Raw genomic sequence first — 24,874 nt, forward strand, 5'->3', positions numbered from 1 at the left:
ACGTATGCGGCCAACAAATGCGACCTCGGAGGACGCAGCCTTTTTTTATTCTTTATTATTGCTTTAATCAATATAACATGAGAGTCAAACCAACTGAAAGCATCAGAAATAAACAAACAAACAAAACAAAAATAATAATAAAAAAACTAACAAAAAGGCATATCGACAATATACAGAATTCAAAAGGCTATAAATTATACAATATACAATGCATATAATATTAAGATTCAAAAGGGAATATTCAAGGCTTTATACTTTGAAAGTATTCATACTTTGTAGTGCTTTACTGTCTTTTACTCCAGTTAATATATTAAAGTATTATTTTACTTCTATTTTGAAGTGTGATAAGTTTGGTTTCTGTGACGACCATTTACATATATGAATAAAATATTTTCCATAAATCAACAATACATTTATAATATACTATGCTTTATGTTCAATTTTACTATGAAAATAAAACAAAACAACCTCTTTCCTTAAATGCATATCAATACCCGTATTCATCTTAATAAAATATTCTAAATCACACCAACACATTTTTGTATAGATACAGTCCAAAAAAAAAAAAGGGGTACAGCCATGGTCAAAAGTATTGGCAGTGACATACATTTTGTGTTTTGCAAAGTTTGCTACTTCAGTATTTGTAGATTCTTTTTTCACATGTTTCTATGATATACTGGAAAACAATGATAAGCGTTTTATAAGTTTTAAAGGCTTTTATTGGCAAAAAACATTCAATATATGCAAAGAGTCAATATTTACAGAGTTGACCCTTGTTCTTCATAACCTCTGCAATTCACTCTGCCATGCTGGATATCAGCTTCTGGGCCAAATCCTGACTGATGGTGATCCATTCTTGCCTTATTAGTGCTCAGAGTTGATCACAATCTGTGGGCTTCTGCTTGTCCACTCGCCTTTTGAAGATTGGTCACAGGTTCTCAATGGGATTAAGATACGGGGAGTTGCATGGCCATGGATCCAAAATTTAAATATAATGATCTCTGAGCCACTTCATTATCACTGTTGCCTTATGACATGGTGCTCCATCATGCTGGAAAATGCACGGATCATCACCAAATTTCTCCTGGATCTTTTGACAGAAGTTGCTCTTGCAGGACGTTTTGATACCATTCTTTATTCATGGCAGTGTTTTGGGGCCGAATTGTGAGAGAGCCCACTCCCTTGGATGAAAAGCAACCCCACATATGGATGGTCTCAGGATGCTTCACTGTTGGCACGACACAGGACTCAAGGTGCGTACACGCTGCCAGCGACATCGCGCGCGCAAAATTTTCCAGTGCTCTATGATATGTCTCTTCCCACGTACAAAGACATTTTTAAGAAAAATACTGGGGGGAAAGGTGTATCTGAGATCGCGGGGATTTTATGGACACAGACAGCATTTGCATGCCGCAGATAAACAGCCGCTATGGCAAACAGCACGCCTTGTTTCTCAGTCATCTTTGATATAAAGCATTTTATGTACTGATTCCATTTATATTTAGTCTTTTCCCTCCAAAATGTTTGTTTTTAGTGGCAAGAAAAGAGATTCGCTGTCAACAGCAATGGAATGACATCCGTGAATGTCATTTATAAACGTTACTAGGCAACCAGTAGTGGGAACGCCCATTAGCGACTTCACCGCCAGCCACTGGCGACCTGCAGCGACAAAGTCGCTGGCAGTGTGTACGCACCTTCATGGTAGCGTTCCATTTTTCTTCTCCAGACTATTGATTTTCCAGATGTCCCAAACAGTTGGAAGGGGGCTTCATCAGAGATAATATCTTTACACCAGTCTTCTGCTGTCCAATCCTTGTACTTCCTGCAGAATTTCAGTCTGTCCTTGATGTTTTTCTTGGAGAGAAGTGGCTTCTTTGCTGCCCTTCTTGACACCAGGCCATTGTATAAAAGTTTTCGCCTCACTGTGCGTGCAGATGCACTCACACCAACCTGCTGCCAATATTGAGCAAGCTCTGCACTGGTGGTGATACGATTCTGTAGCTGACTCTTCAAGAGTAGATGGTCCTGGCACTTGCTGGACACTGGGACGTCCTGAAGTCTTCTTCACTGCAGTTGAACCTCTCTCCTTGAAGTTCTCGATGATCCGCTAAATGGTTCTTTCAGGTGCAATATTCTTTGCAGCAATTTCCTTGCATGTGAGGCCATATTGATGCAAAGCGACGATGGCTGCACGTCTTTCTTTAGAGGAAACCATTGCTAACAAGAACACAATGCTTGGAAGCACTTCTTCCTTCCTTTTATATAAAAAGTCTGCTCTTATAATCCAATCAGAATGATAGAGTGATTTCACCTGACAAGTACTCCTTCACACTTTCCCAGGTGCTGCTGACATGATTAGTGAAACGATGTTAGCTGGTCATTTTGTGACAGGGCCAAAAAAACAGTGAAATTTGGGTTTTTGTGGCCAATAAAGCTTTTGGCAATTATTTAAAATGCATCTGATCACTCTGCACAATAATCTAGAAACAACGTGAATCAACACCACAACAACTGAAGCAGAAAAATTTGCGAAACACAAAATGAATGTCACTGCCAATACTTTTGGCCACGGCTGTACAATGCTTTCAATTTCAATGTTACAAAAAGCACATTTTAAATCAATATATTTCCTAAATCTTGCAATAACTTGTTTAACAGGGTAAATCCTGTGAATAATCTTAAAACGAGACCTCACAAATCATATTGGTCACACAATATATTCTTGTAATTTTAAAGGTTTCTTCCCAATTAATATTTTGAAACACTTTTGGCTGATGGAGCTGCACAATTTTGACAGATTTTCCTATGATAGCTGTTATTATTATTTTTTAATCTGAAATAAGTATACCTTCCAACTTAACAGTAAAGTCAATATTTGGTCTTGAAAAAATGTTATATTTTAATAATTAAATAATTTCAAAAGGTATAGCATCAATCACAGTTATAAATTCCTTAAAAGATACTTTTAGAATTCCGAGAGTATAAGTAAATTGCCATTGCTGTTAAATAGTTGTGTCACCAATAAAATATATTTTTTAACCAACTTTAAAAAAAGAAAGAAAAGGGATTTATTGGACGCAGCCTACCATACGAGAAACAGCCGCCGAAGGATGTTCTTCTTCTATGTATAAACATTATAAACATTACTTAGATGCACCTTTGTAACATCGCCATCTAGTGACACATCTTTGTAACTACAATAATCTCTTTGATAATTACATCGAGGATGAGTAAATGATGAGAGAATTTTCATTTTTGGGTGAACTATTCCTTTAAAGTTTATTTAAAAAATAAACCAAAATAAATACAGGAACAGAACATGGAACTTCCTTGTTTCTGTCCGGTCACTTTAAGCAGGATCCCGTCACAGCCCGGATTCATTTACATGTAGCACCGGTTCTGTGAGTTTGGCATCGCTAGTCAGATCCGAACAGATCACATTACATAAACAGCGTCATTTAAACACTTGAACTGTCATTTCAGCGACACTAGGAGGGACGGCTCACCTCATCAACATGACAGAAAACATAGTAAGTGACTGTTTGTACGTGTATGAAGAGAGTTTGAGTGAAGTCTGTCATCCTTTGATGAGGCAGCAGAATTGTTAGCATGATGCTAATGATCAGACTCAGCCCAAATCCTTCAAAAACACATTAAACACTCAAAACAACTGTTATATGTGTCTTATACTAATCTGACTAATTTATGATTCACTGCTGTGCTTTATTAATTCTGCTGAGATTGACATAATTTGGCTTGGCACAGACATTACTGCATGAGTCAGTGTAATTTTATGCCTGCTGCTTATTTTATTTTTACTTACTTTATTTCTGGATTCAGAATTTTATTTTTATTAACAGTAGGGAGATGAAGATACTGCCATAAATGTGAGATACGGAAATAAACTCTTTCCCCTCAGTTGTATATATCTGGTAGGTGTATTTACAGTTGATGAAAGTGTCTTGAATTTCAAATTATCTTTTGTCCTGACTTTGTACAAAGTGACAAGTGAAAGAAGGAACTGGATGAATGATGTTTAAAAAAAAAAAAAAAGTCCAGTTGCACTTTACCAATAGCTGTACATAGAGAGTCATATTCTAAAATAAAAAATGAAAGGCTGATTGATGAATAGAATGGTAAAACAATTACCAATAGTTATTTACAGTGAAAAACAAAAGTGCAATAGGCATTCAGCGAGTGTTTGGACATGGAGACGTGTGGCTATCTGTGGCAGTTTATCGAATGTCCAATGTCTAAGGTCTTCCCTCCAGCCACCTGTTTTTTTTTTTTTTCTTAACTGGCTTGTTTGGATCTAATTCATTGGTTGTGGTGTTATGGGTTGTTTTTGGAAGTGTCAGAAATGCTTTCACAGATGGAATTTCATCCTGGTTCAATACTTGCCATAGGATTGTAAAAAAAATATTCTTAAGTTGTGTACGAGATCTGTTTAAGAATCAAGCACACAACTGTACAACAAACATTCCTGTTGCATTAACCTTAAGTGTCTCTTCCCTTATGTTTATTCATTGACAGGTCATCCGTGTCCAGTCTCCAGGGGGAATGAAAAAAATCCCATCAACGAAGCGTGAGACAGCTGCAGCGTTCCTCAAGAAGGTAAAAAGAAAAACCCACAAGTGGCTCTTTGTGACTCTTAAAGGCTATATTAACTTTTATCTCCTTTTTGGCTCTGTGCCCTTATTTACCTTCTACTGTAAAAGTCTGGTTTAAATTAGTCAAGGCAGGCTTTACACACTGCTTTTCATAAAATGCACACAAGAAATAATCATATGTTTATCCAGGTTTCCCACGCGTCTTGGAAAACCTGGAATTTTCCAATCATGTTAAAGTAATGGAAAATGAGAAAAGTACTTAAATGTCCTGGAAAATAATTATTTGTCCTGGAGAATGGTTTGGTATAGTAAAAATGTTTGACTGTGCTGCTAATAGGGTTGCAACGGTATGAGATTTTCACAGTAGGATAACCATCTCAGAAAGTTTCACGGTATACGGTATTACACAATTACAATTATTAGTGAAAACAGAAGGGTTATTTTATTAATTTATTTATTTTGAGCAAACACTTTATTATAAATGACACTTGAAACCATTTATTTTATTGAAGTATGTGTTAAAAAAAAGTCTCCCTTTTGAAAATAAATAGAAAAAATAAGAAATCTAACAGAATTATAATAAACAGAATTATAAACATGATAAAAAATATCATGTAACTATAACATGTTATATAACTAAAGCATGTTAGTTTACATGTTAGCATATCATGTTAAATGAACTACTAAATTAAAAATAACATCCGCTGTGTGAGCTTTTAAAGTAATGTTTTATGATTATTAATAATTAACATATAATGTAGGTGCAACATTGAGGCCAAACTGTTCTTGTCTGTACCTTTATCTCAGTGGTTCTCAACTGGTTTTGCTTCAGGACAGATTTTACATTGGAAATCAAGTGTCGACCTGCCATAGATTAAACATAATCTGTATTTAATGTATCCTGGGTTGCATTTCCTTTTATGTTGCATAGGTTTGTTCATGGTTTTACAGTACAAGGACATGCATCAAGTGTCATTATTTTTGTTGATGTCAGCAACAAAATCTACAGGAAGTTGTCTCTTCCCCCTTTTAAAAATTGAAGAGCATATTTACTTATATGAGCCCATTATTATCCTACAGTGATTAAATTAAATATAAAAGTAGATCTCATACCGTTTATGTGGATATATTGAAGCAACTTCTCAAGACATCAGCCAGTAAGTTAAAGCTTGGTTGCAAATAGGTCTTCCAAATGTACAATGACCCCAAGCATACCTCCAAAGTTGTGGCAAAATGGCTTAAGGACAACAAAGTCAGGGTATTTGAGTGGCCATCACAAAGCCCTGACCTCAATCCAATAGAAAATGTGTGAGCAGCACTGAAAAAGCATGTACGAGCAAGGAGTCCTACAAACCTGACACCTGTTTTGTCTGGGGGAATGGGCCAAAGCAACTTATTGTGAGAAGCTTGTGGAAGGCTACCCAAAACATTTGACCCAAGTTAAACAATTATAAAGGCAATGCTACCAAATACTAACAAAGTGTATGTGAACTTCTGACCAACTGTGAATGTGATGAAAGACATAAAAGCTGCAATAAATAATTCTCTCTACTATTATTCTGACATTTAACACTCTTAAAATAAAGTAGTGATCCTAACTGATCTAAGACAGGGAATCTTTTCTATGATTAAATGTCAGGAATTGTGAAAAACTGAGTTTAAATGTATTTGGCTAAAGTGTATGTAAACTTCTGACTTCAACTGTACACTAATATCAAATCAGATAATTGCATCAAAGACAGTCGAGTGTTTACTACTGTGTAACATCACCATTTCTTCTAATAATACTTATTAAGCATTTGGGCATTGAAGACATGGCTCTTTCCCCCCATTCATCCATTATTTTTTAGCAATCCATCTTTAGCTCACAAAAAAAACTCTCTCTTATTAATAAAGCTGAATATTGGCAATTTTTTCACAATGAGAAATGCACAGTGGCACGTGTATTATGATTCAATAATAAATTGCGAGCCGTCATGTTATAATCTAGCTGCATTAAGCATGCGCGCTCAAGGGACCAGCGTCAAGGGAACAGCCGGGTGCAGTTTCAATTTCTCCCCCTTAGATCAGGACACTTCGTGCAACTCATAGAAGAGGTGCTGACTGACAGAGAAATGAGTTAGTAGTTATTTACATGACCTGCTTCCGTATTATTTGAACTTTATTAAATCTATAACGCATTAAATATAACTGAATTAAAGATGTAATGTAGTGTTTCCTTTAAAGATGCTCGACATGCAAGTTTTGCTGCAGCGGAGCAGCAGCTCCAGCTCCACTTATTCCACAACGAGAGTGGTTCAGTAAAGTGGTTACTTCTGTATTTTTGCATTCTAATTTTCTCATACTTTGCAATCTACATCACATGAAGCTGTTTGGAAGGTATCTGGACTGTGAGCTGTGTAATTTTTCCTCTCCTCAGTCAAGCATGAACTGCAGTGCTGCTCTCGCGTGTCATTGTTAGAGTTTAATGTGATTTCATGATACATTAAATGAGATCAAACCACTACCGGTATTCGGCAATGAAAAGTTTCGTCGACAATGTATATTGTCGCCAATGCAGACTAATAATTTCAGCCCTAGTGTTCATGCTGAATTTTTTACAATTGCATCCATCTCCAGGCTGGTATGTTATACTTACAGGTTAAATTTAGGAGGGAGCACCATGAGCAACTAATAAAAGCTTTTGCTGATTGGATTAGCATTGATTTTGGGCTTCTACTGGTTGTCTGATTGCCTGATATATATCTCTGTCGGATATGGTTCTGACACTGCACTCAAAACTTTGAGTTCTAACTTCCCACTTATTAGTTGTTCAACGTGATCAAGAAAGAGTGTTGCAAAATAGCATGGTCTTAAGTGCCATATAGCTTTTTAGAAAACATTCCAGGAACAGAAGGAAAGACTTGGTCACTTTTGATCATTTTGCTCCTTACATTGCTCATTTTGTTCTCCTAAATCAAATAAACAGAGACAATGTGATTTAACCTTTATCTTTCTACTAGGTTGCCAAAGAGTTTGGCTTCAGTTCAAATGGCTTCTCAGTCTACATGAACCGGAACAAGACTGAAGAGGTCCTGTCACAGAACAAGGCCCTCAGCTTACTGAAAATCAAGTAATTGTGCAGCCGAGAGAGATAGTTTATTCTGTTAATTTGTGCGTTTGTAGGCTTGTGTCTTAGCGTTTTACATACCAGTAAATGTGACCATTCTCACAAAGTTGTTTTTATTTTGTCTTTTAGGCATGGCGACATGCTTTTCCTCTTCCCATCTTCAGTTGGTCCCTCCAGTGAGAATATGGACACTGCTCAGCCTCACACTTCTTCTTCCTTCCCCTCCTTCCCTTCTTCCTCCACCTCATCTTCCTTATCCCGCTCGCACTCTGCACCACAGATCCCAGAAGATGAGATCGACCAGTATCTGTCCAAACAGGAGGGAAAGATCTACAGAAACAGAGACCCACAGCTGTGAGTCTGCCTCTCTTTCGACACTCCCTTCCCTTTTTACACAGGAAAATGATTTACAGCCTCGTATTCCCAGGGCTGGTGAATTTTCAAAGTTATTTTTCTGCCATGCTTTACAGTGGGTCTAATGCATTATTCAACTCCTTAAATAATTAATTTCTATGAGAACTGCAGTGTGTTTAATATTTCTGATACAAGGCATTCGTTATCACTGTTTTTTAGGTGCCGGCATGGTCCCATGGGGAAATGTGTGCACTGCGTACCTTTGGAGGTACAAATGTCATCATAGAATATGGGTCTATTCTAGATGTGCAACTCAGAGAGTCTTCACAACACTGGATAAAGGAATAGCTCACCAGAAAATGTGATTTTGTTATGTACAGAACTCACTCTCAGGTTTTTCAAACCTGTATGTTGCTTTTTTTTTTGTTGAACATGATAGGAGAAATGTTCCATACATTGACAGTTCATAGTGACCATGTCTGTCAAGAGCTCAAAAGAGCTCATTCTTTCAAATGTCTTGTATTGTACAGTGCATCCAGAAAGTATTCACAGCGCTTCATTTTTTTCCAGATTTTGTTATGTTACAGCCTTATTACAAAATAGATAAAATTCATTATTTTCCTCAAAATTCTACAAACAATACCCCATAATGACAACATGAAAGTAGTTTATTTGAAATCTTTGCAAATTTATTAAAAATAAAAAATGAAAAAAATCACATGTACATAAGTATTCACAGCCATGACACTCAAAATTGAGCTCAGGTGGATCCTGTTTCCACTGATCATCCTTGTAATGTTTCTACAACTTGATTGGAGTCCACCTGTGGTAAATTCAGTTAATTGGACATGATTTGGAAAGGTGCACAGTTAACTGACACGCAGTTAACAGTGCATGTCAGAGCACAAACCAAGCCAAGAAGTCCAAGGAATTGTCTGTAGACCTCTGAGACAGGATTGTATCTAGGCACAGATCTGGGGAAGGGTACAGAACATTTTCTGCAGCATTGAAGGTCCCAATGAGCACAGTGGCCTCCATCATCAGTAAATGGAAGAAGTTTGGAACCACCAGGACTCTTCCTAGAGCTGGTCAACTGGCTAAACTGAGTGATCGGGGGAGAAGAGCCTTAGTCAGGGAGGTGACCAAGAACCGATGGTCACTCTGACAGAGCTCCAGCATTTCTCTGTGGAGAGAGGAGAACCTTCCAGAAGAATAACCATCTCTGCAGCACTCCACCAATCAGGCCTGTATGGTAGAGTGGCCAGACGGAAGCCGCTCCTCAGTAAAAGGCACATGACAGCCCGTCTGGAGTTTGCCAAAAGGCACCTGAAGGACTCTCAGACCATGAGAAACAAAATTCTCTGGTCTGATGAAACAAAGATTGAACTCTTTGGCCTGAATGACAAGCGTTATGTCTGGAGGAAACTAGGCACCGCTCATCACCTGGCAAATACCATCCCTACAGTGAAGCATGGTGGTGGCAGTAGGAACTGGGAGACTAGTCAGGATCGAGGGAAAGATGAATGCACAATGTACAGAGACATCCTTGATGAAAACCTGCTCCAGAGCACTCTGGACCTCCAACAGGACAACGACCCTAAGCACACAGCCAAGATAACAAAGGAGTGGCTACAGGACAACTCTGTGAATGTCCTTGAGTGGCACAGACTTGAACCTGATTGAACATCGCTGGAGAGATCTGAAAATTTCTGTTCACCGATGCTCCCCATCCAACCTGATGGAGCTTGAGAGGTCCTGCAAAGAAGAATGGGAGAAACTGCCCAAAAATAGGTGTCCCAAGCTTGTAGCATCATACACAAAAAAGACTTAAGTCTGTAATTGGTGCCAAAGGTGCTTCAACAAAGTATTGAGCAAAGGCTGTGAATACTTATGTACATATGACTTAAATCTCATAATAAATAAAAAATATCTTCATACAGGTTTGATATTGGGATGAGTAAATAATCACATAACTTTATCTTGCATGAACCATTTCATTAATACACCATTGTAACATTAATTAAGGGCTCTATTTTCGTGACCGCACTTTGCGCAACGCTACGCACAATGACTATGCACTACATCTTAATTTTTATGAGAGCACTAATTCTAAGTACAATTTTCCTGTCAGCATGAAGCATAAGTGGGCATAGATGGGAGGGCTTGCACAATTTGCTATTTACATTTTACATTTATTTGGCAAACGCTTTTATCCAAAGCGACTTACAGAGCCCTTATTACAGGGCAATCCCCCTGGAGCAACCTGGAGTTAAGTGCCTTGCTCAAGGACACAACGGTGGTGGCTGTGGGGCTCGAACCAGTGTCCTTAATTACCAGATTACCAGTGATGTGCTTAGACCACTACACCACTACTACATATTTACCTGAGAAATGGGTCATTGAGCTAAGCATTTGCAGTTTGGGGATTCCACCAGCAGATGATATCAAAGAGCTGTTGATCAGTTTTAATACTAACCATGATTTGTGTGTCCGTAGATCAATATGATTATTGCTAAAACATTTTAAGAAGATTTAAGTCTTATGAATGGGCTAAATTAATTGACATTGCTTGACAGGGAATGGACTATATAATAGGACGCAGATGGTTCAATATACAGAGAAGAACCACCAAATGAAATTGCACTTGAAACAGCTAGACATCCGATTTTTGCCAACCCAATTGCATCTAGACTAAGTTCATACTTGCACAAAAATATAAAAACTTCATGGCCATGCCCAGTGACTTTGGGCATATGATGTATCGCATAGCGCTGCACATAAGGCATAAACCTCTTAAAGGGACCTAAGACTAATAGCACACTTTTGCAATTTCATCTTCCCTGTTCTAAATATATACATTTATTTAATAGCCTTTTGATGAAGACTATCTAAACCACCTTGACCCACCAGTCAAGCACATGTCCTTCCATGCCTACATACGGAAACTCACTGGTGGTGCAGACAAGTAAGTGTTTTTTGGAACTCTCTTCTATAACCTAATAAGACCACAGGGACCGTGTAATTTTCAAGATTTCTTGTTTCTTAGGGGGAAGTTTGTTGCACTTGAGAACATTAGCTGTAAGATTAAATCTGGCTGTGAGGGGCATCCGCCCTGGCCAGAGGGCATCTGTACCAAGTGCCAGCCCAGCGCCATCACCCTCAACAGACAGGTAGCCAGCTACTCTCAGTCTGTATCACAAGCATCTTCACTTTCATCTAGCTCTTATATTACACACAGACAAACTGTCATGAAATCAATTTCTTGCCCTAAAACGAGCCCTCCGCTTCTGTTTCCTGCTCAAGCAAGTAAATGAGAACTCCCTGAGGGGCAGTGTTGTATTTCTGTAATTTTGTCTGTTGAACTACCAAAAAAATCTGTGTTGCAGAAATATAGACATGTGGACAACATAATGTTCGAGAACCACACCATTGCTGACCGATTTCTCGACTTCTGGAGAAAGACGGGTAACCAGCGGATGGGTTACCTGTATGGTCGCTACACAGAGCACAAAGACATCCCTCTTGGTATCCGCGCAGAGGTGGCTGCCATTTATGAACCACCCCAGGTGAGAGACTTATAGTAGGTCTGACTGGCTTGTGTCTCAGTATTCTTTACATCAAATACAGCAGTAGCTAAACTGGTATCAAACAAACACAAGAGGGCAGTTGTAGGCTAACCCTTTTTAAGTGAGCAAGAAATCTTTGTCCTTCTGTGAAGAACAGAGGTCAAGGTTATTGAGCGTACAGCTAATGTTTGTGTGCCTTAAACCAATGATGGATGGATGAACTGATCAATGATAAAGAGAATATCAGAACTCACTGTCAGTGTCTGCTGATTAATCTAAAATGCCTGTCAAGGAATCATAAAGTAGTACTATATTGTATTATTTAATCACTGTAATTTTTGTAGCTAATTAGTATATGGGAATAGAAACCACTGACTGTCTACTATGCCATCTAAATTTTCTCCTCTTCTCACCTGTGTGCTTTGTCTCAGATTGGAACCCAGAACAGTCTTGAGTTTATTGAGGATCCAAAGGCTGAAGCAGTTGAGCAAATTGCTGCCAAGTTGGGCCTGCGGAAGGTGAGATCCATACCTCTTTAAAAATGGGGGCTCGTCCGGGATATGTGCAAAAAATAGTAATGCATAAAAGAAGTGAAGATTACCTCAGGTCCTACGCATCATATCACAGTTCATTTGGGTTTGTTTTAATCTGTTTTATTTGCTTTAAGTAATCTTGAAACAGTTTGTTTCATGCAAAAGAAAAATGCAGCTTGAGGTCATTTAATCTTGTTTTTTTTTACCCTCCTGATTTTTAAAAAGCTCTAATGAAAGGTGTTTTTGTTTTATTGGCTTTTGATTTTAGGTGGGGTGGATTTTTACAGATCTACTGTCAGAGGACACAAGGATAGGCACTGTCCGCTACAGCAGAAACAAGGTAAGTCGCCAAATATCTAAAGCATACCAGAAACAGACATTACTGGGGAGTTGCTCCTTTTACTGACCGCATGGTGCGTCCTCACATTGTGATTGGCGAATGGACATGTGTCCCTCTGTCAAGGACTCCCACTTTCTGAGTGCAGAGGAGTGCATCACAGCTGGGCACTTCCAGAACCAACATGCCAACCCATGTCGGCTTTCCCCAGATGGGCATTTTGGATCCAAGTTTGTTACAGTGGTTGCAACAGGTACACAGCTTTCTCTTTCGCAAGATGTACTACTGCTCATCCTTTATACAGTGTGGTTCTAAACAATGACATTTGACTGGGTCAAACAGCTGTTTGATCTGTATGGTATTTGGTTAGTGACTGATGAATCACTCTGGCAATTGTTTGAGTATTTTATTAGTACCTGACGAACAGGTTTAGTGCTAAAGGAATTATGAGCTTATGACTATTGGTTCTCACAAATTAAATTAGACAAATAAAAATGTCCTATAATGCATATACTGACTCCGAATGTCCATTTTTTTTAGCTTGATGTAGAATTGATTATTGGGTAATGTTGAGCACTGAACATGAGCTCCGTTCTAAAACATAATGAGTGACCTTGCTCTCTACTGCATAGTATGTAACTTAAAATCTCATATGTGATTGATTTGAAATGCTCCGTAGCATGCTACATGGTGCATTGCACATCCTGCTAACATGAAGTGCCAAGGTGACTTGACTCACAAAACCATAATGTGTTGACAGGTGGTCCCGATAACCAGGTTCACTTTGAAGGGTACCAGGTGTCCAATCAGTGCATGGCTCTGGTGAGGGATGAATGTCTACTTCCCTGCAGAGATGCTCCTGAACTTGGCTATGCCAAAGAGTCCAGCACAGAGCAGTATGTCCCTGATGTCTTTTATAAGGTACAGAACTGACACCTATACAAATAATCATTCGCGCAGCATGCTGCGCAATACATAGGCTGCATGCATAATGATTCATAGACATGCATACAGATATGCATAGCTCTGGAATATGTCATGCAGTCACACAGTTCCTGGTGACTTCAGTCTGTGTTGCCCCAAATCTTGTGTAGCCACTTTCCCACATACAGTCCCTGTACTTTTCCCTTAGGAACAATTTAGATGAGAACTCTAAAGAGGAACGGCACACCCAACAAGATTTTTCCCTCTCAAAAGTAACCCCTGTAGTGACGTCATCTAGTGTCGACCAATTTTGTTCTGACATTGTTTGCACATGTGATTCAGTAGCAGCAACAACACTGACAGAGGATGACAGGATTGTAGCAACACTTTTGTTAGGGCTGTTTTACACACACTGTGGCTACATCTGAAAACGTAGGCAAATGCCTTGCTGCCTAATCAGTTAATTGCTTAAGTGATTGCTTAAGATCTCTGTTTGGTCGGGAATGGAGGAAGCTGGGACCTGGCTTAGTGGTCAACATAAAGTTTTAATGATACAAATAAACTTCCAACACAACATACACACAAGATGCACCCTCATGGCCAGGCCACGCCCTCCTCCTCGTCACAGTGATTTTTGAATGAATGGAACTCTTTAAGAAAACTGGTCTCAGAACGGTTTGAAACGCACCTTATTTTCATCCTACCTCTTTATACAGACCACGAACGCAGCATTTTCCAGATATCATATGCAGTGTCTTTAGGTTACAGTTTTTACACTGGGAGCGTGAGCCGTGCGTAAAATGCTGCATCCCTAAAGCCGCAGTGAGAGGAGAGATGAGGCGCGCAGCCTGTTTTAAACATGTAAATCTGTTCAAAATGCACTATAAACCCATTTATCAATGCAATATTTTACAATTAAGGCTTTAATAATTTAACATAATAAATACTGTAATGAACTGTTTACTCAATGACCTAAAAAGGAAGTCTTGATGAAAGTTAGCTATGCAGTAACATGCACGCAACACTGTCTAAAGTCCCTTTTAACGGCTATGAGTAACTATAGTTGGAACTCTATGGAACTCTTGGATCCTAGATCCAAGATGGCGGCGCGATAGCACGCAGCGGCCACTCCGGATCCAAAATGGTGCTATTTTTGTCACTTAGCCCGACTTTTACGGCACATGGACATCGGAGCAAGACAAACAAAAGAGATGGTTGTTGACTTTAGGAGAGCAAAATGTGAATGCTCTCCGCTGAACATCGACGGCTCCTCTGTGGAGATCGTCAAGAGCACCAAATTCCTTGGTTTTCACCTGGTGGAGAACCTCACCTGGTCCCTCAACACCAGCTCTATTACCAAGAAAGCCCAGCAGCGTCTCTACTTACTTCGAAGTCTGAGGAAAGCCCATCTCCCAACCCCCATCCTCACTACATTCTATAGAGGGACTATTGAGAGCATCCTGAGCAGCTGCATCACTGCCTGGTTTGGGACTTGCACCGTTTCGGACCGCAAAGCCCTGCAGAGGATAGTGAGGACAGCTGAGAAGATCATCGGGGTCTCTCTTCCCTCCATCAAAGACATTTACAAAAAACAATGCATCCGAAAAGCAACCAGAATTGTGGGTGACCCCTCACACAAACTCTTCACCCTCCTGCTGTCTGGCAAGAGGTACCAAAGCATTCGGGCCCTCACGGACAGACTGTGTAACAGCTTCTTCCCCAAGCCATCAGACTCCTCAATACTTACTGGACTGACACACACACACGTGTCCTGAGTTGCACTTTAATTATTGTCACTTAATACCTGGCTGCTACCTCAATAACTGTTTTGTGAATGGAGCACTCATCTCATAGTATGTTATGTTTACATTTGGCACTTTTAGAAACTGTCATCTTTTTGCACTACTGTGTACTGGTCGGCGCTGCACTGTCTCTCACTGAGCCTGTTGTCCTGTTAATTTTTTTAAATGTAATGTACTGTCCCTTACATTATGCACACGTTTGCACGTGCACTTTACACAACTAAATGAAATACCTATATAGTCTCATGTGGTTTTGTGTTTGTCCTATGTTGTTTTTATGTAGCACCATGGTCCTGGAGGAATGTTGTCTAGTTTCACTGTGTACTGTACTAACTGTATATGGTTGAACGACAATAAAAAAAAACACTTGACTTGACTAATTCCTCATGTGCAAAAATGACGAGTACTAGTTCAGGGTAAAAGTACCTAAAAAGGCCTTTAGTTCCTGCAGTGGAAAAGGGCCCTAATTCTCTTGCTTTGGGCATAAACAGTCTTGTATCAGCTTTATTTCTGTCGGAAGAATGCAGCAGATTAGTTTTCAAAAAGGTATACGGTTTTAACTTTTTAAATCTCTTTTTACACCTAGGATAAAGACAAATTCGGCAATGACATCACATATTTAGCTCGACCGCTACCAGTGGAGTACTTGATTATTGATGTGAGTAATTGTCTTCTTGTTACACTCACACCTTAGTCTATGTATTAGTCAATTTTCAAACTAATTAATGCTAAAATATAGATTACAGTTCAAGGCATTACTGTACTTTTAGTTAAGTCTGGTCTTATGTTTCACATTGCGGTTTAACCCTCTGTGTTTCAGATCACAACAACTTTCCCAAAAGACCCAGTGTTCACGTTCTCTTCCACTCTCCGCTTCCCCATTGAAAACAGAGATGCTCTGGGAGAGACTCAGGTATGCGCACCGCATTGTTTTTCAATCCATCATATCTGCAGATGGCTATATCTGCTTCTGTTTGAAAACATGAATCACCCTGGCTTTGTTTACTGTCTTTAATAAAACTGTAATATTTACAATGGCATCGCACCTCCATAAGTACACCATTCACGAAATGTTCACTTAAAAGAGTGTCTATTTTTGTATGTGCAGGACTTCCACAGTTTAGCAACATATCTTTCCCAGTGTTCTTCCTCCACAACCTTCCTGGACATCGTCTCAGACTTCCACCTGCTCCTCTTTCTTGTCACCAATGAGGTCATGCCCTTGCAGGTCTGTTTTTTATTGTATTAATTTAGTTATTCCGACACTTATAAGCCTGTCCCCAGTTTTTTTTTTTGGTTCCTGAAAGTTGTTCCAGGTGTAACCCCCTGTTAAATTCAGTTTGAATAATGTCAAAAGTATTCATGTGAATTGCAGTATTAATTTAACGAGCGTGCACTTCTTAAACCTTTAATAGCCATTACACATGCTGTGGTGCACACGCACCTAGAACTCTTTCTATTCAGTGGTTCTCAACCTTTTTTTGATGAACGCCCCCCTACTTCATTCCCTTACGACTCATTTAAATATTTTTCTGTTTATGACTGGCGGTTAGATTTTGAATATAATCAGTCAGCAAAGGAGATTGAAAAGGAGATCTTATTCAGGATATTTTATTTTATTTGTACTACAACTCCGGTTGTTGTTGTTTTATTACTATTTTAATGCATGGTTAAAAACACTGATTGAATACAACTCCCCCTAGTGTGTGACTGTGATATATCAACACAAATGGGCAACAACTCCCATTAAATGAGGATATAACTGTAGGCCGTTCTCCAAAAAGGGGCAGGAGCACAGCCAGCAAAGATATACAGAGCCCCTAACTATGTGTCACCATCTTTTGGAGTTGGCCCAACCCCTTTCTGGAGAAACCCCAACCCTTCTGGAGTTACCCTGCCCTCTTTTGGAGATTCCACCCCTATTTGGAGATCTCTGGGCTGCAGCTATACCTACTGCAGCATTAAACTGAATGGGAGATCTTCATCTAAACACCGTGAATCACAAATAAGTAGACCGAGGATCACACAGAGAAGTGAACTGAGCCAAAACTAATAAAATCTACCCGTTTGGAACTGGGAGAAAAAAAAATAGCATTTCTGAAATGGATTATGGTTGCATCCTAAAAGTCAAGATAAGATTAACTGAAAATAAATTAATTTTAACCTTGAAAAGAAACAGGAAACCATATTGCAATGTTATATTTTTCAGAAATTATTATTATATTTACAGTGAGGAAAATAAGTATTTGAACACCCTGCTATTTTGCAAGTTCTCCCACTTGGAAATCATGGAGGGGTCTGAAATTGTCATCGTGAGGTACATGTCCACTGTGAGAGACATAATCTAAAAAAAAATCCAGAAATCACAATGTATGATTTTTTAACTATTTATTTGTATGATACAGCTGCAAATAAGTATTTGAACACCTGTCTATCAGCTAGAATTCTGACCCTCAAAGACCTGTTAGTCTGCCTTTAAAATGTCCACCTCCACTCCATTTATTATCCTAAATTAGATGCACCTGTTTGAGGTCGTTAGCTGCATAAAGACACCTGTCCACCCCATACAATCAGTAAGAATCCAACTACTAACATGGCCAAGACCAAAGAGCTGTCCAAAGACACTAGAGACAAAATTGTACACCTCCACAAGGCTGGAAAGGGCTACGGGGTAATTGCCAAGCAGCTTGGTGAAAAAAGGTCCACTGTTGGAGCAATCATTAGAAAATGGAAGAAGCTAAACATGACTGTCAATCTCCCTCGGACTGGGGCTCCATGCAAGATCTCACCTCGTGGGGTCTCAATGATCCTAAGAAAGGTGAGAAATCAGCCCAGAACTACACGGGAGGAGCTGGTCAATGACCTGAAAAGAGCTGGGACCACCGTTTCCAAGGTTACTGTTGGTAATACACTAAGACGTCATGGTTTGAAATCGTGCATGGCACGGAAGGTTCCCCTGCTTAAACCAGCACATGTCAAGGCCCGTCTTAAGTTTGCCAATGACCATTTGGATGATCCAGAGGAGTCATGGGAGAAAGTCATGTGGTCAGATGAGACCAAAATAGAACTTTTTGGTCATAATTCCAATAACCGTGTTTGGAGGAAGAAGAATGATGAGTACCATCCCAAGAACACCATCCCTACTGTGAAGCATGGGGGTGATAGCATCATGCTTTGGGGGTGTTTTTCTGCACATGGGACAGGGCGACTGCACTGTATTAAGGAGAGGATGACCGGGGCCATGTATTGCGAGATTTTGGGGAACAACCTCCTTCCCTCAGTTAGAGCATTGAAGATGGGTCAAGGCTGGGTCTTCCAACATGACAATGACCCGAAGCACACAGCCAGGATAACCAAGGAGTGGCTCTGTAAGAAGCATATCAAGGTTCTGGCGTGGCCTAGCCAGTCTCCAGACCTAAACCCAATAGAGAATCTTTGGAGGGAGCTCAAACTCCGTGTTTCTCAGCGACAGCCCAGAAACCTGACTGATCTAGAGAAGATCTGTGCGGAGGAGTGGGCCAAAATCCCTCCTGCAGTGTGTGCAAACCTGGTGAAAAACTACAGGAAACGTTTGACCTCTGTAATTGCAAACAAAGGCTACTGTACCAAATATTAACATTGATTTTCTCAGGTGTTCAAATACTTATTTGCAGCTGTATCATACAAATAAATAGTAAAAAAATCATACATTGTGATTTCTGGATTTTGTTTTTTAGATTATGTCTCTCACAGTGGACATGCACCTACGATGACAATTTCAGACCCCTCCATGATTTCTAAGTGGGAGAACTTGCAAAATAGCAGGGTGTTCAAATACTTATTTTCCTCACTGTATTATTAGTATTATTATTTATTTTTATTAAAAGATTCAGTTCTTTTTACCATCCAGGTAGATTTTATTCTCTGTGTGAGCCTCTATCTACTTAAGTATTTGTGATTCTCTGATTTTAGCTGAATATATCTAACTGAACTGAAACTATTAAAATTTACCTGGATGGTAAAATGAACTGAAAAAATAAATAAAAATAATTATTTCTGAAACATGTTAAATGGTTTCAATCTACAAGTCAAAAGGAAGAAAGGAAAAGGGAAACATAATAAGGAATACAATTTATTGTATACATATATTTTAAGATATTTTTTATACACTGCCTGGACAAAAAAAAAAGTTGCATACTCTTAATATTTCGTTGGACCGCGTTTAGCTTTGGGCCCAAAGCAAGGCATTGTTTCGACAACTTGTTGTGAAGTCACAACATTTATTTCTGTCCAGAGTCGCATTAATTTTTGGCCGAGATCTTGAATTGAAGACAGGAGAGTCGAACAACTCCGTAAAGTCTTCTCTAGCACATCCCAAATTCTTTCAATGGGGTTAAGTTCAGGACTTTGTGGAGGCCAATTCATGTGTGAAAATTATTCTTCATGCTCCCTGAACCACTCTTTCAAATTTTGAGCCCAATGAATATTGGCATTGTCGTCCTGGAATTTACCCATGCCATCAGGGAAGAAAAAAACCCATTGGTGGGATGACCTGGTCATTCAGGTAGACAGCTGACTTCATTTTATTGCTGCATAACATTGCTGAGCTTAGACCAATTAAAGAAACCCCAGATCATAACACTGCCTTAAATCCAAACGGTGACACTTTTTTGGTCAGGTAGTGCATTTCAATATGTATTGATATTTATTTGCCTAATTATTAATTTATTCACTTATTGAGCTACTTGCCTCATGTTTATCGTATTGTCTTACCTGACAATGAAGACTTGAGTCAGTGACTTCCTCAAAGAGTTGAGTAGTAGTCTTTTAATGAAAGCTTGCTGTTCCTGTTACAATTTATAACACTTGTCTGTGTAATTTCTTAACCCTCCCTAAACTAACCTAGATTGGGTGTGTAAAAGTGACCTTGTTTATATTTTTTATTGGTGACTTGAAAAAGATTTTATCTTCTCTCTAGGGCTGGGTAAAAATATATATTTTCTGATGCATCACAATCTTCATTTAAATGATCTTGATATCGATTCTTAAATTCTAAGATCGATCTTTACTCTAAGCGGAACCCTCCAGTACAATAAGAGCAGATAATTCACATTTGCAACCAACTTTCAACGTATGCGGCTAAAATGTATATATTCAGCAACTGTTTCATTTGTAAATGTTCAGATTTCATTTATCAATAATTGTGTAGTATGGTGGAGTAATCGCAAGATCCTTTCACTGCATGTTGAGAATAAAGTCGTTGTGTGTAATGAGTGTCCAAAGACGATCCACATGACCCATTTATCATTGAATAATGTCTCTTAATACCCTTTTTGTTCTTCAGCTGTTGATCAAAACAACAAAAAGGTTACATTTATTTCTAATCATGCATAGCTCAGATGAGATAAAGACATTCAAGTCTCTTGTTAACATGCGGCCATTTACAAACACTTTACGGAAATGCTGTTTATGTTAAAGAGACAGTACTGGTTTTTAGCACGTGTTCAACAAATCAATGTAAATACTTGTAAATATAAAAAATTATGCAATTAAACAATAAACATGTAAAAAAATGTATATATTAAATATAAAATGATGTTTATTGATTAAATGCATTACTTTGTTTTGAAAGAATTTTTAAAAACTAATAAAATATTAGTAAAATGTCTATTTTCAGAATGTACCTTGTTACAAGTCCCCTGTATAATTAACAGCATTAGCTGGAAAATTAATTATTTTCATTTGTCAGCAGAGTGGACATTACAATTTAAATATACCCATATGAATCAATATTACCTCTTCTGTACAGGTATATGGCTTCTCGTACTTATTGCTTAATTGTACCTTTGTTGCAAAATGTGTGCCCTCCATGTGTACATCAGTGAAGTCAAAGCGTGATGGCAGCAGACTGTTTTTATAAAATAGAGGCTTATAGTTCTTGAGTAGAACCTACAATAATATATTTTTCTTTTCTTTTTTTTTACGCAAGTTGTGTGCACATCCAAACAATCAGGGCAGGTGCACTGTCAAAAAAGGTCATGATTTACAATAAAAGAAGAGAATGGCACACAGCTACAGATGCTCCCATGCAATTTAATCAGTGGCGTGTGGTGCATTAACCAGGTACCCCTTCTATCATTCATTCATTCAGTGGCATAACCACTTCTCCCGAGAACTGTGAAGGGGGCAAACAGCTGAAGGCCAACCTTCATTGTGAAATGAACACATCTGACTGGTCAGAATTTCTGCTACTACAATTGAATCACACACAACCCTTCAAAAAATGTCCTCTGAAGGGTCACATTGTGACAGCTCTACAGTGTGATTTGATTGGCTGTCACAGACTACTTACACTCCGTTAGAAGAAACAATGCGAAGATATATTACATTTAAGTAGTTTTTGAAATTGTATATTTCTGTAATTTAATGCATTTATTTATTAAATGCAAATACATTGTTAAATAGATGCGAGGAAGAGCTTTTCATTAATTGATTAACATTGCTGCCTCAATTCATGTCAGCCCTTCTCTGAAGGCTTTGAAGGGGCTGACCGCATGCCGCTGAATTAATAGATTAAGCAATGTTTCGATGACTTATTCCCTCTTCTGGGAAAAATATTCTGGTTTTGCATTTCTGTCTTGTACAAAGCTGACAGTCCCCCTCTTTTTCTTTTTTTATGTCTACAGGACAGTATTGGGCTTCTGCTGGATGCAGTGAAGACATCCAATGAGGAACTGGCTCAGACCTGGAAGAAATCCGAGCAGTGGGCCACCATTGAGCAGCTCTGCAGTGAGTAGTTATACAAAGCTATCAGACGGCATTTATAGATTCATGCCTAGAGTAATCATTTGACTCGTTTGAAAGTTAAAGATGTTAAAAGGAGTTATCGAGCTTTCAGATTAGAGTGTAGAAAAATGCTTGGTGGCAATCAGCATGGGTTGCAATCGATGAGACTGCGAGAGCAGTGACTGAACAATTTTTTTTTTTCCCCAAACACAACAGAAGTTCAGTTCCAGATGCTAGAGCCATTAACACAGCAAAGAGTTTAATTGGTCAAGTGATTCATGCCATTGTTTATGTTCTCAATCTTGCCATTCACCAGTTGCTGTTTTTTCAATCCTATGAAAAGTGATAAAGGATTTTCTGGAGAAATAGGCCTATTAGTTGTGAACTCCATTTTTGATGCACTTTGATCAAGGACTGAATTCATTCTTTTTATCTCCATCTTCAATTCATTATCTTAGGCACAGTGGGCGGGCAGCCATCTGGATCTCTGGATTATGCCATGGGCGGGCCAGCTGTCCCACAATCCTCATCAGCTGTGTGGTCCTGCCTCCACTGCACCTTTATGAACCAGCCTGGCACTGAGCACTGCGAGATGTGTAGTTTGCCTCAAAGCTAAACAAAAAAAAACCTTCAGATTCGGGCTGCACCACTCATCCCACCGGGAACAGCAGTGAGAGAGTGCTTTCCTGTATTTCTGCCGTTTTAGTATGCCTAATCCTTAACTCCTCAAATCCGAAATGCCGATGCCGGCATGTACTTGAATGTGCGGCCAATCAAATGCGTGAGCTGCATTATTTCGATGATTGGTGGCTGAAGAATATGGGTTGTACCCATGTAGCACTCTCTGTGTGAAACCAGTGCATTCTGGGACTTTTATTTGGGCAAAGCTCCTTCCACACATCTCATCTCCCTTAGCGGTCCAATGTAACTTTTCGGCACCATTGGTGAAAAATTATCAATCCCCCCAACTCCAACTGAGGATGTTGTGTATATAATAAACAGAGATGGAATAATACTGTTATTTAATTTCAAATGAAACTTTTTTTGACGCTAGTTGTATGTTGAGAGAAATGCAGTTCAATCTCATTTTCAGGAAAAGTGTTCGGCCTGTTAGCTTGCACACCAAAACTTGTACAATAAACACTGTACTGACCTTTTCACATCGCACTGATTTCTTTGATTTTCAACAGTAGTGTTGCACATTCAGAACACTTTCTTAATGTGCGTTCTATTTTCTCATTATTTTTCACAATTCACTTTTGATTGGTGGTGAGTATTTTTGAGTTAGTTCTAAATGCTTATTGGTTAAATTGAAGTCTGAATGTTTGGTTTTGCCGTAGATCCAGAGAGCAGTTCCATTTCATCAAGATTGCAGTTTGACATTTGACCTCAGAAGGCTTAAGAAGCTATGCTTTGAATGTGGAATGGTATATGTTTGCTTTGCTAAAACTGTAGCCACTCAGCTTTACTTCTGGTACCCTTTTCTGCACCATTTCACTGTCATCCCTCTTTCATCATCCATTTCCCATTCCATCCCCCCTGGTGCAAGTCCAAGTGTTTTTTTTTTGTTGTTGTTGTTGTTGTTTTTCACTTTTCAGCCCCATAGCAGCCTGTGTCATTTTATCTTCAAAGGGTTTTGTCTGAGCCATCTCTGAAAATGCTCACTCCCCACCTGTCGAGCCAGGTTTCTCACACCTGGCTCAGAAAGCGGTTGATTGATAGGGAGTGAACAGAACAACAGATATAAAATGACAATTTGAAACTTGAGTCTACTTAATTTACATTTTTGCCTTGATTTGAATTGATTTCTGAAAAAGAAGCAACTATTTTGTTAACCAGCCTCATAGATCTTGCTCGGTGCCGATTGGTTAGTAGAGGTCAACAGATGAATTCTTCTCTAGACAAGAACGGTCACCTTTTGACATTTTTATTTGGTCCAGATTTGAAGCATTTTAGAAACAAGCCCAAAAATGCAATCCCTTAAATATGCATTCAGGAAAATTTCAGCCCTCTAAAATTAAGTGATCTAGATGTTTCCATTGCAGTGTTTTATTGCATAATATTTTGTAGGGTTTCCTGGTTCTCAGACTCACCCATCATTTCTGTCTCTGACATTTTTAAAAATGCAATCTAGTTCACTTCAAGGGAGTTACGTTGGTCAAAATCACATTGTTCTCTTAATCTGGGGTTTGTTCTAAAAAGTTGAGATGACTTGCATTTTGGAGTGAGGATATAAAAGTATATATTTTCCCTGAGCTGCAGATGGCTGTGCTTACACTTCATTGTCACAAAGTGCAAGAAGAGATGCCCTGACTTCTGTGCTGTCAACTGGTTTTGGAATTTTAAATACAGAGAGAATAGTTCAACAATAAAACTGATTCTTTTGGATACAGTAGTCTTGTCTTTTTTTTTTTTTTTTACTGATTTTGTTGTACATATATATGTTAATGTTTATCTTTTAACATAGAAGCTACTGTCTGTATGTAATTCAAATCCATATTGGGAAATACCAGAATGGGGCCCTGTGCTGCATGACATATACTGTACATAGCTGTAGACATTCTTCAAAGGCTTTACATATCCCATACGTTAAGTGGGGCCTTGAAGACAGCACATATGGTTGTATTCAGGTTTTTGGATGCTTTCTTAAAATAAAGGTTCTGCTTAATGGAGAAATGTGTAGTGTAGTAATATCTAAAGCTTTCGTTATAGGTTCATTTATGAGTGCAACTCAACCTTATCAAAAACTCCTCATTAGTGATGGGTCGATCATGAACGATTCATTCATTTTGAACAAATCTTTTATGTGACTCACAAGAACCAGTAGTCTCAGAGAGTGATTTGTTCATTTTGTGTTGCTGTGAAAGCCATATA

General features: G+C 38.8%; 1 protein-coding gene across 1 annotated transcript; it reads left to right on the top strand.

Moving 5' to 3' along the window:
• The first annotated feature begins 3,392 nt into the window (after positions 1-3,392).
• Positions 3,393-24,393, top strand: LOC127633810 (nuclear protein localization protein 4 homolog). Its single transcript, XM_052113130.1, has 17 exons — positions 3,393-3,530; positions 4,534-4,614; positions 7,613-7,722; positions 7,849-8,073; positions 8,293-8,341; positions 10,944-11,038; positions 11,120-11,243; positions 11,460-11,639; positions 12,071-12,157; positions 12,441-12,512; positions 12,636-12,762; positions 13,270-13,430; positions 15,822-15,893; positions 16,056-16,148; positions 16,344-16,463; positions 21,901-22,003; positions 22,459-24,393. Exons 1-17 carry the CDS (start codon positions 3,516-3,518, stop codon positions 22,614-22,616), a joined length of 1,872 nt encoding a protein of 623 aa, XP_051969090.1. The 5' UTR covers positions 3,393-3,515; the 3' UTR covers positions 22,617-24,393.
• Positions 24,394-24,874: the final 481 nt, after the last annotated feature.

Source organism: Xyrauchen texanus, chromosome 40 (assembly GCF_025860055.1).
Source record: "Xyrauchen texanus isolate HMW12.3.18 chromosome 40, RBS_HiC_50CHRs, whole genome shotgun sequence".
NCBI classification, from domain to species: Eukaryota; Metazoa; Chordata; class Actinopteri; order Cypriniformes; family Catostomidae; genus Xyrauchen; species Xyrauchen texanus.